Below are 14,557 nucleotides of genomic sequence, written 5' to 3' on the forward strand. Positions count from 1 at the left end.
TAATGAGAAGACCATTGTTAATAAACGGCTATATGATTAAATACTAATGAGTCTATGTCTGTTACTGGGTCCCATCCTCAAGATTAGCAACAAGATTTAATTTAATTTAATTTAATTTCCAATTTATATACCGCCCTTCTCCCTGAGGACTCAGGGCGGTGTACAGCCAAGATAAAAAACATTGGATACAAATATTAAAACATTTAAAAATATATATAAATTTTGGCCCGAAAGTTAAGAATCACAGACTAATTAAAAGAATTTAAAAATTTTAAAAATTTCTTCTTAGGCCAACCCGGCTTGTTGAAAAAGATGGGTTTTCAGGGAACGACGGAAGGCATTGAGGTCCTGGATTCTTCTTATCTCCGGGGGCAACTGATTCCAGAGGGTGGGAGCCCCCACAGAGAAGGCCCTCCCCCTGGGGGCCACCAGCCTACATTGTTTGGCTGATGGCACCCTGAGGAGGCCCTCTCTGTGGGAGCGCACGGGTCGATGGGAGGTCGTCGGTAGCAGCAGGCGGTCTCGGAGATAGCTAGGCCCTATGCCATGGAGCGCTTTAAAGGTGATAACCAACACCTTGAAGCGCACCCGGAAGACCACCGGGAGCCAGTGCAGCTCGCGCAGGAGCGGTGTTACATGGGAGCGCCATGTTGCTCCCATCACTACCCGCGCTGCTGCATTCTGGACCAGCTGGAGCCTCCGGGTGCTCTTCAAGGGGAGCCCCATGTAGAGAGCGTTGCAGTAGTCAAGGCGAGAGGTGACGAGGGCGTGAGTGACTGTGCACAGGGAATCCCGATCAAGAAAGGGCCGCAACTGGCGAATCAGGCGAACCTGATAAAAGGTCCCCCTGGTTACAGCCGTCAGATGTTCCTCCAAGGACAGCTGTGTATCCAGGAGGACTCCCAGATTGCGAGCCCTCTCTGTGGGGGCCAAAGACTCGCCCCCAATAGTCAGTGATGGAGTCAACTGACTATATCGGGACGCCGGAAGCCACAGCCACTCAGTCTTGGAAGGGTTGAGCCTGAGCCTGTTCCTCCCCATCCAGATCCGCACAGCCTCCAGGCACTGGGACATCACTTCAAGGGCATCGTTGGGGTGGCCTGGGGTGGAAATGTACAGCTGGGTGTCATCAGCGTACTGGTGGTATCTCACCCCAAAGCCACGGATGATCTCGCCCAGCGGCTTCACATAAATGTTGAACAGAAGGGGCGAGAGGACCGATCCCTGCGGCACTCCACAAATGAGAGGCCTCGAGGTCGACCTCTGCCCCCCTGCCAACACAAACTGTGACCGGTCGGAGAGAAAGGAGGAGAACCACCGCAACACGGTGCCTCCCACCCCCAACTCTTCCAGCCGGTGCAGCATGATACCATGGTCGATGGTATCAAAAGCCGCTGAGAGATCTAATAGGACCAGAACAGAGGAATAACCCCTGTCCCGAGCCCTCCAGAGATCATCCGCCAACGCGACCAATGCCGTTTCCGTGCTGTGCCCAGACCTGAAACCCGACTGGAACGGATCTAGATAGGATGTTTCCTCCAGGAATTGTGGAAACTGTTGCGCGACCACACTCTCAACAACCTTCGCAATGAAGCGAAGGTTGGAGACAGGACGATAGTTAGCCAATATTGCTGGGTCCAGGGACGGCTTCTTGAGGAGAGGCCTCACCACCGCCTCTTTCAGGGCAGCGGGGAAGTGACCCTCACTCAACGAAGCATTAATGACGCCCTGGAGCCAGCCTCGTGTAACCTCCCGGGAAGCCAGTACCAACCAGGAGGGACACGGGTCCAGTAAACATGTGGCCGCACTAAGTCTCCCCAAAATCCTGTCCACATCATCGGGAGTCACAGCATCAAACTCCTCCCAGATAACATTCTCAAGACTGTTCCTCGTCACCCTGCCCTGATCTACCCAGTCAGAGTCCAAATCCCCCCGGATCTGAGCGATTTTGTCATACAGGTATTGTCCGAAATCCTCCGCCCTGCCTTCTAAGGGATCCTCCCGCACTCCCAGATGGAGCAGGGCGCGGGTCACCCTAAACAGGGCGGCCGGACGATTCCCTGATGACGCAATAGAGGCGGAAAAGTAGTTAGACTTTGCCGTCTTTATCGCCACTAGGTAGGTCTTAATATGCGACCTTACCAGTGTTCGATCAGATTCAGCGAGACTGGCCCTCCAACCGCTCTCCAGGCGTCTTTTCCGGCGCTTCATTTCCCTCAGCTCCTCAGTAAACCAAGGAGCCACCCGGGATCGGCATCGGGTCAGAGGCCGCAAAGGCACAACTCGGTCCAAGGCCCCACCAGCCGCCCGATCCCAGGCGGCTACCAGGTCCTCGGCCGAGTCATGTGCTAGATCCTCAGGAAATGGCCCAAGCTCCGTCTGGAACCTATCAGGATCCATCAGGCGCCTGGGGCGGATCCATCTAGTTGGGTCCGCCTCCCTGCGGCGAGGGGTCGCGGTTCGAAGATCTAGGCGAAGGAGTGAGTGGTCAGTCCATGACAAGGGTTCCATGTCTATATCCCCTATAACAAGATGGTAGCAGAGGATGGTTTAATGACCCAATAACGAGAAGATATGCAAAAAGAACAAATCGCAACCGAAGAAAAGAAGAACCCAAACACCCGAGCACGAACCAAAAGAATGGCGGCACAGCTGTCCCCTCATGGCAACTTCCCGGTGGGAACGCCAGAGAGACCCAAAGGCCAAGGCCAGCCCCAAAACCGCAACGATGGACAACGGAAAAGGGACCGGAGATCAGATCAGCCAAGAAACCGATGCACAAGAGAGCAACAAACTCCGACTCGACATACTGAAACTGCTGAAATCACCTATGGCTGATGAGGACCTCCAAGACCATGGAGCAGCGAGAGGAGACCACGACCAAAGCCCAGAAACTGATGACCACGGCTCGGTAAGAAACTCACCCCCAGCCGAAGCCCCGACCGACAATGAAGAACCCGATCTCGTGCCAAATTTTGAATGGCGGCCATCTTTGTACGAGCAGCCTGCCAAGATGGCCGACCACTGACCAATCGAAGGCCAAGATTCAAAATGGCCGGTGCGAAAAACATGCACCCCCCAAACCAGCGAGGAAGACGAGCCCAATGGGGATGAGGAGTCTGACCCGGGCCTTGAGACACCCCCAACCGAGCAGCAGATTGAACAGGCCATAAGGACCCTCACCACTGCCTTCGGCTCAGAACTAAAAATCCCCCCAAACAAGCCAAAAGCGCAAAAGGGTACCAGGGGCGAAGGGGAGAAGCGCCGAGCCACCCACATGAGGGATGCGGACGCCGATGCCAGCCCATCAACATCACTGTACCCCACGAGAACGCGACAACACCCATCGCAGAGGCCGCGGTCGCTGGAGCGCAGAGGCCGGACCAGATACTCACCGCTGATGCAAGACCACCCGAGCTGACTGGATCTCCTTCCGGATGACATCGCAATGACCCGACCACCCTCGACTCACCGCTGGACTCACAAAGTCAAAGCCGAGGCCTATCCGACTGAGAGAGACCTCTGTGCGGGAGCTACAGCAACGAGAACCTCCGACGACGACTGCAGAGCTGAAATGGACTTCGCACATGCACAGTTTCGCCTAGAGGAAGAAAGAGAAAAAAAAAGTGCAGAGAGGACTTTTTAAACTTCCAGCGAGTATCCCCATGCCATATTGCGGCTATAGACACATTCAGAACCATGGACAGCCGCCTGCTGTAAGTAATTTAACTAATAATACAGGGAATTTACCAAATGATTTCCCAAAGTTAAGGATGGATGGGTCTAACCTCCTGGAGTGGAGCCAACAGCTCCAGGTTGTTTTTTTGAGGGAAAATTTATTGTTCTTTATTACTAACCCCCCAGAAAGGCCATGGACTTTTGAACTGGACTGCCTGCACCACAAGGCTTTTTACTTACTAATCCAGTAGTAAGTATTTCTCCAGTATTTCTCCCACCATATACCCCAGTGTCAAACGGTATCAGAATTAATGCAGAAAATGTTTGGGCTTTTCTATAGTGAGAGCATGGCAACCACAACCAGAATTTCTAAAGAATTCTATTCTGCCAGAATTAGGCCAGGGGCTTCTATGAGTGAACACCTGCTAGGGTTAAACGCTACCAGGGCTGAGTTACACCTGAGAGGGGAAATTGTGTCAGACCAAACCATGAAGAGCGTGATAGTTAATTCCCTAGACCCCACCTGGGATAACTTTATCACACACTTAGATTCACTAAACCTGGGACACCGATCCATTGACAGCCTAACCAACAGGTTGATAGCAGAAGATAATCTGAGGAAGAGCCGCCCCACATCATGCAGAGAGCACAGGCCCATAAAGAAAGTAGACTTTCAGGACAGGCAACAGGACACAGCAGAATGCTACAATTGTGGGTCCAGAAGCCACTACAGAAGGGACTGCCCCAGAAACTTCAGGGAAAGGGACAGACATTAGCACAGGGCCAGACATCTGAAGAGACAATCAACAGACAATAAATATAGATGTAGGGACTCTCCCAATCCAAGGGATAGACGGGGAAACAGGGACAGTTCCAGAGACAGACGAACTGGGTCGCTATATGGGGTAGGGAAACACACCCTAGTGACACACCAAGATAGAGAGGACTCCATGTGGCTTATAGATTCAGGAGCCACCAATCACTCTACATATAACATGCAGATACTCTCTTCGTTCACAGAAGAGGACTTCCTAGTCAAGGTAGCCAATCAGAGTGATATCCGGGTAACTGGGAAGGGAAACGCTTACCTGCCAGGGATAGGAAAAGTAGAGGGGGTATTGCTGGTCCTAGAGATACCTCACAACATTCTAGCTGCCCTCAAACTAAGCAAAGAATCAGGGATAGAGGTAACCTTCAAGGGAGGAAGAGCCCTTATGAGTAGGAACGGGAAGGACATAGGAGAGGTAGTAGTTAAAGGAGGGCTACCATACCTACATACCGATAGCAACAACGTACATAGTATAAACGCCAACATAGAGACAGAGATAGATGAGACAAACACAGAACCAGAAGAAGACAAAACCAATAGCGTAGATGAAGGGGGCCAGGGAAATAGGGTTGCCAGCGTACACGAACACAACCCACACAGTCAGAGGAAACCCAATATAGGCAAGCCCATCCACGATGATTGTGCCCACCTGTTACACCGAAAGTTGGGGCATGCTAGCTTCCCTATTATCCAAAAAATGACCAAATGTACTGAAGGTATCAAAGTAAAGGACTGTAAAAATTATCTTGAGTGTTCGGTCTGTAAATGCTCAAAGCTAAAAACCAAGCCTAGGCCCAAGAAGGCAACATGCACCACCAGTCACATTTTTAACCTAGTACACATGGACTTAGTGGGGCCCCTAAGGCCATCCATAAAATACAGAAAAAGGTACTTCCTCACCATTGTGGATGACTACAGTTGCTACGGTTTCGTGTACACATTAAACCACAAAAGCGAGGTGTATCAGAAATTTAAAGAGTTCTACAAGAGGGTAGAAGTTCAACATAACACTCTGATAAAGCAAATAATGACCGACAGAGGATCAGAGTTCCTCTCGAGGGATTTCACACATTGGCTCAAGTCTAAGGGGATACTACACTACACGTCATCACCGTTTTCAGCCTTCCAAAATGGGGTGGTAGAACGAAGGAATTCCACCCTACAAACCATGGTTAGGTGCACGTTAGAAGATGCGGGAATTGGCCAACATTTTTGGTCAGAGGCCTTAGTGTATTCCAACTACACGCTCAACAGACTATGGTCTAGCGTGATTGACAAAACCCCATACGAGTTGATGTACAATAGGAAGCCACAAATAGGACACCTACATGTATTTGGAGTAACGGCTGATGTACACATACCAAAACAACTACGCCATAAGGGGGACAAGGTATCCAGAAGGCTTAGGTTTATGGGTTACGAACCAGGCACCAAGGGGCTCAGGTTTGTAGATAGCAACAATAGGTTCATTGTGTCCAGGACAGCTGTGTTCCATGAACAAGCGAACTGGTCCAAAATACACTTCAACGAAATACTCCCCAGACAGGAGATAGATCATAATATGCAGGACCAGGCTAAACAAAACACAATAGATAGCGAGAGAGAAAGGAGACCCAAACCCATTCACCAGGAAGTAAAAATCAGCGAATGGAAGGGAGACCACCCCAAAATAAAGATAGATACATTCACACAGAAGGAGGCAAGATACTTGCATGACACCGAATTGACCCCAAACAGACCGGTTAGGGCAAGCAGGAACCAGTTGCCCAAAAGGCTTGAGGACTATGTACTCCACATACACACCAACTCAATCACTCCAAACTCGTACGAGGAGGTGCTCAAACTCCCCCAGGAAGAAAAATTAAAATGGGTGTCAGCCATGGAAAAAGAAATGAACAGTCTCAAAGAGTTAGATGTGTTCACACCTGCCAAAGTTCCCAAAGATAAGTCCCCAATAGGAACCAGGTGGATCTTTAAGATCAAAACGCTAGAAGGTGGCAAGACACTGTACAAGGCCGACTGGTGGCTCAAGGGTTTGTCCAAAAATACCCAGAAGACTATACCGAAACCTACTCACCCACCGTGAGAGCAGAGAGCATTAAAAGTGCCTTAGTAATCGCATCCATCCTAGGTCTGGAAGTACATCAGTTCGATGTGCAGACTGCATACCTACATGCCAAACTGGACAAGGAGATCTACGTCAAGGCACCACACAGCAGGGACACACGCAACGGTGACACATGGCTACTCAATAAGAGCTTGTACGGTTTGAAGCAGTCTGGGAAATGGTGGTACGAGTGCCTGGTCCAGGTGCTCGAAACAAAGGGCTTCACTGCAACTCCAGCAGACAACTGCTTCTTCGTCAGGAAAGATGGTGGTTCCCTAGAATACTCATCTATGTGAATGATACACTGTACATTGGCAAATAAAAGAAAAGTGTGACTCCTTCGCTAGCAAGCTAGGTGAACATTTCTCACTAAAGTCCCTAGGGAAAATAAACAAATATCTGGGTGTACAAATCAACAAAACACCCAAGGGGTTTTGCTTGTCTCAAAAAGAAAAGATCATTGAACTCCTCCACAAGTGTAACATGGCAGATGCCAAACAAAGTGAAACCCCCATGCAGCCAGACTTTGTCAAAAACATGTACGGCGAAGCACCCAAATTCAAGGACAATACACTCTACAGGTCAACTATAGGGTCGCTCTTGTACATTGCCAATTGGACCAGGCCCGACATCGCCCTATCTGTCAACTTACTGTCCAGACATGTGGGCAAACCCACCGTGTACCACTGGAAAGCAGTCAAGAGGGTACTCAGATACCTGAAGTACAGTTCAGACGCATGCCTATGCCTAGAGCCGGATGCACTCGATGGACCAGTTCTCACCTGCTATGCGGATGCCAATTGGGCAGGAGATGTAAAGAGCAGGAAGAGCACTTCAGGTTACGTGTTCTTCCTCAACAACAGCCCTGTACATTGGTACACAGGCAAGCAAAATCTAGTAGCCACGTCGACCACCGAGGCAGAGTACATATGCCTATCCAAGGCAGCCAATAACCTGACGTGGTTCAATGACTTACTCGCCAGCATCTGGGCCGAACCCGCCTACCCTATAACCATCCACGAGGATAATAAGGCAGCTATTGAAATATCTGGGGCAGATGCCATAGGCCAAAGATTCAGGCACATAGATATAAAGCACAAACACGTGAGACAATTATCAAAAATAGGGTTCATCAAGGCCACGCATTGTGACACCGAAGAACAAACTGCGGATATATTAATGAAACCTCTGCAGGGCAAGCAACATGCCAAGTGTCCAAACTATGCATTCTCCTCTGTACTCTTCCCCAAGAGCAAAGCACATGCACAGGTTAGGCATTTAGAGGGGGATTTGTCACGTGTAAATGCCTCACCCACACAAGCAGGTACACATACCCCAGGGCTGCAAGGGTTAACTCACACAATCCATACATCCACCTCCCCTCTAGACCACTCCTTACCTCAGTCTCCGCCCCCCAGGTACTTAAGGTTGTCCCACGCTGCTCCTGATGTTCTTGCTGATGATTGCTGTAATGAGAAGACTATTGTTAAATAAACGGCTATATGATTAAATACTAATGAGTCTATGTCTGTTACTGTGTCTGATCCTCAAGATTAGCAACAATTCTGAATAAATCCCATTACACTAAAGTTTACCTACCTGCTCCAGCTGCAGACAAATTCTGATAATAAAACTGATTTTGAATTGCAAATAGATAAAGTAGTTTTACGTCAGCTTCGGTTGACCAATTCCCTCCCCCCCACCTCAACAAATAGCTTTGATTTTTGTACAAGCTTCTTTTTTACTATTGGACAAAAGCAAGTCTTCTCTTCAGAGTTGATCATCTGCCAAACAATGTAATCAGTTCAGTGGTAATACCAAAGTATTGTGTTAAAAATCATTATGGGTAACTTGGGGCAGACAAATATATACAGACAAAGGAATATACAACGTACGCTTTCTGATTAGTCAATTTGCTCAATTAATTCAGTATTGTCTGTGCTGACTGGCAATGCATCTCTGGAGTGTACTAGTTATCTCTCAATCTGACAATATTTGGACTTGGGATATTGTATATATACTGTACATTGTACCATGAATTGTCTATTTACTAAACATGTAATCATTAGCATGCTGCAACAATGTATGACTAATTATGAAACAAAATGCTTCAGTTAAAATAGACTTGAAGCACATACAGACTAAATATAGACTTGAAGCATATATATATATATATATAGGATTCTTACAAGATAAAAAAAATAGATATTGTGAATTTACTATAAAAGTGCTCCAACAATTAACCATGAACGATTGTTGAACTAGGCGTGACTTCTTTTTTTTTTTAATATAATTTTTATTAATATATTCTATACACCAATACACAAATAAAATATACAATCCTGCCACCATGGTATAATGTGATTACATTGTCCATAAGTATAAAGTCATTCCTTTATACATATATATTTGCCATCATATATATACATCATCATATATCTATTCTATCCCACCTTTTCTGGACCCAATCGTACCATACTTTCTAACTGTTATAAAATTCTGAATTTTTTTTACCATTGATCAATCTAGTTAATCTATCTGATTCCGCACACTCATTAATTTTATATATTATTTTCAAATCTATCAGTAAGTATTGATTTTAACAATTAACCATGAATGATTGTTGAACTAGGCGTGACTTCTGCTGACTCCATGTACACATTACAATGTATTCTTGCCAGTAACACTGAAGTCTGGAGATTTTTGACTTTCTATTGTAGCCTGCAATTATGGCAGTTCCTGCCATGATTGTCATTTGCCAATTCATTCTTAGCTATTACTAAAACAGTGTATCAGTAAAATAATCGACTTTTTCTGTAGATAATTTGAGAAATCTATTGATTTAATAAACTTATTTATGTCAAAAATGCACATTACTGTAAGGAATAGGTAGTTAATGACTACTAATAAAACTTTCAGACATTCCTTTCCAAACTGCCTCATATGCACATAGAGACAAAGTAGCAATAATAATATCATTAATCTTATCTAATTCAATCAAGATCAAGTGAGGTACTAATACCACTCTATAAAGCCCTAGTAAGACCACACCTAGAGTACTGCATCCAGTTTTGGTCACCACACTATAAAAAAGGTGTTTAGACTCTAGAAAAAGTGCAGAGGAGAGCAACCAGGATGATTAGGGGACTGAAGACTAAAACATATGAAGAACAGTTACATGAACTGGGCATGGCTAGTCTAGTGAAGAGAAGGACCAGGGGAGACATGATAGCAGTGTTCCAATACTTGAGGGGCTGCCACAGAGAGGAAGGGGTCAAGCTGTTTTCCAAAGCACCTGAAGGCCAGACAAGGAATAATGGATGGAAACTGACCAAAGAGAGATTCAACCTAGAAATGAGGAGGAACTTTCTGACAGTGAGAACTGCTGCATCCAGGCTACACTCTGGTCCGCACCCAACACAGACGCCGCTGAGCCCTGATTGGCTGACACGAAGCCGGTGTGAATATATAAAAAGCTGTCAAACATGCTGACAGCCGTTGTTGTTGTTGTTGTTGTTGTTGTTGTTGTTGTTTAGACTTCTATACCGCTTCATAGTGCTTTATAGCCCTCTCTAAGCGGTTTACAAAGTTTACAAAGTTAGCATATAGCATATTGCATATTAGCATATTGCATTAGCATTAGCATATTGCCCCCAACAATCTGGGTCCTCATTTTACCCACCTTGGAAGGATGAAAGGCTGAGTCAACCTTGAGCCGGTGAGATTTGATCTGCTGACCTGCTGAACTAGCAATCAGCTGAAGTAGCTGCAGTACTGCAGTCTAACCACTGTGCCACCTCGGCTCTTATTGTTGTTCCCATTAGCTGAGCAGCCAAGCAGCTGTGCTAGCTGTCAAACTAGTGAACATATTAGCATTTTACTGTTAAATAATAAAACCTGTTAGCCTTTGCCATAACGTCTCGCCTCAGTCTGTAAGTCCCTTCTAGGGACATAACAGCTGGCGACGAAGGTGAGATCATCATCCCCACCTGAGGTGAAGACATGAGAGCTGACGCGAACAAGTCACTAAGCTGAACTGTCACCACAAGAGCTGAAGCCACAAACAGCGATGAAAGGTCATCTGATGCTGCCTTAACAAACAACTGAGTTCCCTGTGGAGAATGACAGCCTTGCCTGTTTTTGCCGCTTTTAATCCTGCAGAAGAATCCTGGGATACCTACCTAGAAAAATTTGAATGCTTTCTATTGGCAAATAACTATACTGGCATTTCGAATGATAGGAAAAGAGCTTATTTTCTATCCTACTGCGGGAATGAGGTATTCGAAACAGCAAAGAATTTACTAGCCCCTCAGAAATTGCATACCATATCTTGGGATGTAATTTCTGAGAGCTTGAGGAACAAGTACTCCCCCATTTCCTCTGTGATAGCCAGAAGGCATGCCTTCTACCACAGAGATCAAAAAGAGGGGAAAACTATAAACCAATATATTTCTTCCCTCAGTGCAGCACCTCTTTATTGTGAATTCAAACACCTCAACAATGCTTTAAGAGACTGGCTTGAATGTGGCAACAGAGACTTAAGGTTACAACAACACCTACTGACTAAAACTGTACTTCCCTTGCAATTGGTTTTAGATGAGGCTAAAGCAACTGATGTCAGGTTTCGATGTCATCTCAAATAAATTGCACTCCCAAACAATTAATCTTTGCTGAAATATTCCATTTATTGAGTACGACAGATTTAGCCCCGACTTCATCGTAGCCGATACTAACCCTCTGACCCCCAAACCCTTCCCTTTCCATTCCCCAATTCTCATCTTCTCATTGGCCATCTTTCAAGTCAGTCTCCCCAGCTTCTACCTCACCCCACAGGAATGTTCCCCCCCACCATCCCATCTCCTAGGGGATATTATCTACAGAGAAATAAGTAGGTGAAAAGTCAAGCCTCGTCTTTTTATGGCAGCATCAGAATGCTGACTTCCGGCCCCTCTCCCTTCATTTTTCCAGGGAGGCCTGTTTCAGGGGAAAAAAAACAAATTAAGTACCCCATTCCGTTACCCCATCCGAGGGTGTGTCCCACCCCCTCCCATCTTGCCTGGGTGATCTGCATGGAATTTGGCTATAAAGCGATCAGCTTGGATATTTGTGCTCTTCACCCAGGAAGCCTCTGACAAGGGATAACCCTTCCACTTAATTAAGTATTGGAGGCGCCCCCTATGCCACCTCGAATCGAGCTCGTAGTAGTTGAACAAACCCGTCTGCATCTTGCAGTTGGGGGGCCCTGTTCTTGTAGAGGGCTGCTGACCACCTCCTTGCTTCTCCCTCCAACCCTTCTGAAATGGCACTCACTAGGACTCTGGGGAATGGGTAGAGGTGTCCATAATGCTCTATGTAGATCTCAGCGGTATCGAGGAATTGGGCTAGGTGGTCTGGGTCACCATCAAACTTCCCTCTGAACCGGGATGGCTCCTCCCTCGCTGCCCTCTCCTCCCAGTGCGGGGCTCTGTAAATCTGGCCTCGCTGATGGTCCTCTTCCTCATCTCTCATTCTAGGGTAGGGAGGTGCTGTCCCATCTAGACTGCTCTGCTTGCTGGGTCAGGGGGGAACCCATGGATGCATTTTTGGGCTCCTTCTCCTTCTGCTAAGGAGGGGGGAAGGGCTGCGCTTCAGCCTACGGCCTCTCGGTTCAGCAGCCCAAACTGGTTCTCTCTTTTCCTTTGGTTGCATGATGTCCCCTCCTCCCAAAGGATGGCACGGTCAAATTTCTCCTTCAATTATTCTATGGGGCTATCGAGTGGCTTCCTTGAAATTTCTTGGTGCCTGGCCTGCTGCCAGTCCCATAGCCAGTCTGCCCTCCCCAATTCACTTTGGGGTTTCCCCTTCTCTTGCATGTTTGGGAAAGGAAACTCAACCTCTGTGGCTTTTGGCAAAATCCCCGAGTACTTATCTGCCTTCTTCTTGGCTTGCAGCACGATCGCCTGACCTTGGCTATCTTGCAACTTTGTCAGGGGAGACGGGCAGGGTTGAGATTTCGTGACTTCCAAGCTGGCTGGAATCAAGGCTGGCTCTTTTCCAGTTGCCTGAATAAAACTTTCTTCAGCCATGGCGTCAGTTGAATATCTCCATTCACTTCGTACGTCTGGGAGGGAACTGGAGGATTGGAGGTCAGCTAGCTTGGCTTGGAAAGGAGTATCGGCTATCTATCAGGTTTCGATGTCATCTCAAATAAATTGCACTCCCAAACAATTAATCTTTGCTGAAATATTCCATTTATTGAGTACGACAGATCTGGCCCCGACTTCGTCGTAGCCGATACTAACCCTCTGACCCCCAAACCCTTCCCTTTCCATTCCCCAATTCTCATCTTCTCATTGGCCATCTTCCAAGTCAGTCTCCCCAGCTTCTGACCTCACCCCACAGGAATGTTCCCCCCACCATCCCATCTCCTAGGGGATATTATCTACAGAGAAATAATTAGGTGAAAAGTCAAGCCTCATCTTTTTATGGCAGCATCAGAATGCTGACAACTGAACTATCAAACAAGTCTGCCTCAGAAATACAACTAACCAATACCTCAAACTTTCCCCCCAAAATGGAGGCTGTCCATTCAGAAACAGCAAACATAGAGGGGAATACAGCTGAAGAAGACAAAGAAGAGGTCCACCGCCTCAAACAATAGGAGAGACAATAAAGAGAAGCAGACAACCCAGACTGCATGCCTAAGCTGTGGGGGACAACACCTGAGAGCTTCCTGCAAGTTCTGAAATACAGACTGCTTAAGATGTGGATGGAAGGGCCATCTGGCAAGAGTGTGCAGAGCTCCACAGCCAAATTCAAGGTCCATAGTTATGTTTTGACCAAGTCCCAAGTAGTTAGTATTAAATAGAAACAGTTAGAAAACAAACAGACTTTATTAGAACAGCTGAGAATTAACTCATTCTCAGTGTAGTTCAAATTAAATTAAACTAAACTAAAGCAAATTCTTCAAAATACCATTCCTCAGTTTATCACTGACCTTGGGATAATAAGGCAAACTGTCAAAGGCTTTTCTTGGCAAAAGTTCAGAAGCAGAAGATGCCGACAAGAAATGAATACAGTGAAACAAGAAGCAATTCTCTCAATGTTGTTTTCCGGCAAAGAGGCCAAGAGCCTTTGCTCCTCTTTTAAGCCTTATGGGAGGGGCCAATCATCTCTTGGATGGTATCCAAGGATGGAAGATGGTATCCCATATTAGCCAGGAAAGGGATCATTTGCGTGGAGGTGTGCTGCGATTTGTTGAACACGAACTCTGCTACTGCCAAATAATCGGACCAATTCTCTAGTTGCTGGTTCACGAAGCAGTGCAGGTATTGCTCCAGAATGCTGATAACTTTCTCAGTCCCACCATCGGTTTCCGGATGATGTGCCGATGACAGGCAGATTTTTACATCCAAGGCCATCATCAGCCCTTTCCAAAACTGGGCTGTACATTGAGACCCTCTGTCCAAAACGACCCTATCAGGTAGACCGTGCAGCCAGAAGATGTGTTGCATAAACATGCAGGGAGTGGCGCGAGCCATCGGTAACCCCCGACATGGGATGAAATGCACCATCTTCATCAGCATGTCCACCACCATAAACACGGTTGTGAATCCAGACGACAGAGGCAAATCCATCAAGAAGTCCATGGAAATGGCACTCCAGGGTCTTTCTGGTGTTGGCAATGGCTGAAACAGCCCTGGAGGGGCTCCCATTGCTGACTTGGCCTGACAGTAGCAAACACAGGACGTGACATAAGCCTGGACATCATGTCGCAATCGGGGCCACCAAAAAGTGCAGAAAACTGGATATAATGTCTTAAAGAGGCCGAAGTGCCCCGTTGCAGGATTATCATAGCACTGAGACAAGATAAGTCCCTGGAGCGGCCTCACCAGCACGTAGAACCTGTCTCGGTATTGCAAAAGTTCCTCATGAAACATCCATGGAGATGCGGGCCCCACCTC

The 14,557-nt window shown here is 46.9% G+C and overlaps 1 protein-coding gene across 7 annotated transcripts in view; it reads right to left on the reverse strand.

Moving 5' to 3' along the window:
* Positions 1-14,557, reverse strand: part of ARPP21 (cAMP regulated phosphoprotein 21) — a 468,982-nt gene that overhangs the window by 182,032 nt on the left and 272,393 nt on the right. For 6 of the 7 annotated variants that reach the window (XM_087892466.1, XM_087892468.1, XM_087892467.1 and 3 more), the window contains 2 exons: positions 8,014-8,080; positions 3,396-3,601 (listed from right to left, as the gene is read on the reverse strand). In XM_087892466.1, coding sequence (XP_087748592.1) covers positions 3,396-3,601; positions 8,014-8,080 — 273 coding nt within the window. Of the gene's footprint in view, positions 1-4; positions 3,602-8,013; positions 8,081-14,557 lie in introns of those variants that run through there. The other variant, XM_087892465.1, reaches the window with a different exon arrangement.

This window comes from Pantherophis guttatus, chromosome 4, assembly GCF_059756535.1.
Source record: "Pantherophis guttatus breed Tessera chromosome 4, ASM5975653v1, whole genome shotgun sequence".
Lineage (NCBI taxonomy): Eukaryota > Metazoa > Chordata > Lepidosauria > Squamata > Colubridae > Pantherophis > Pantherophis guttatus.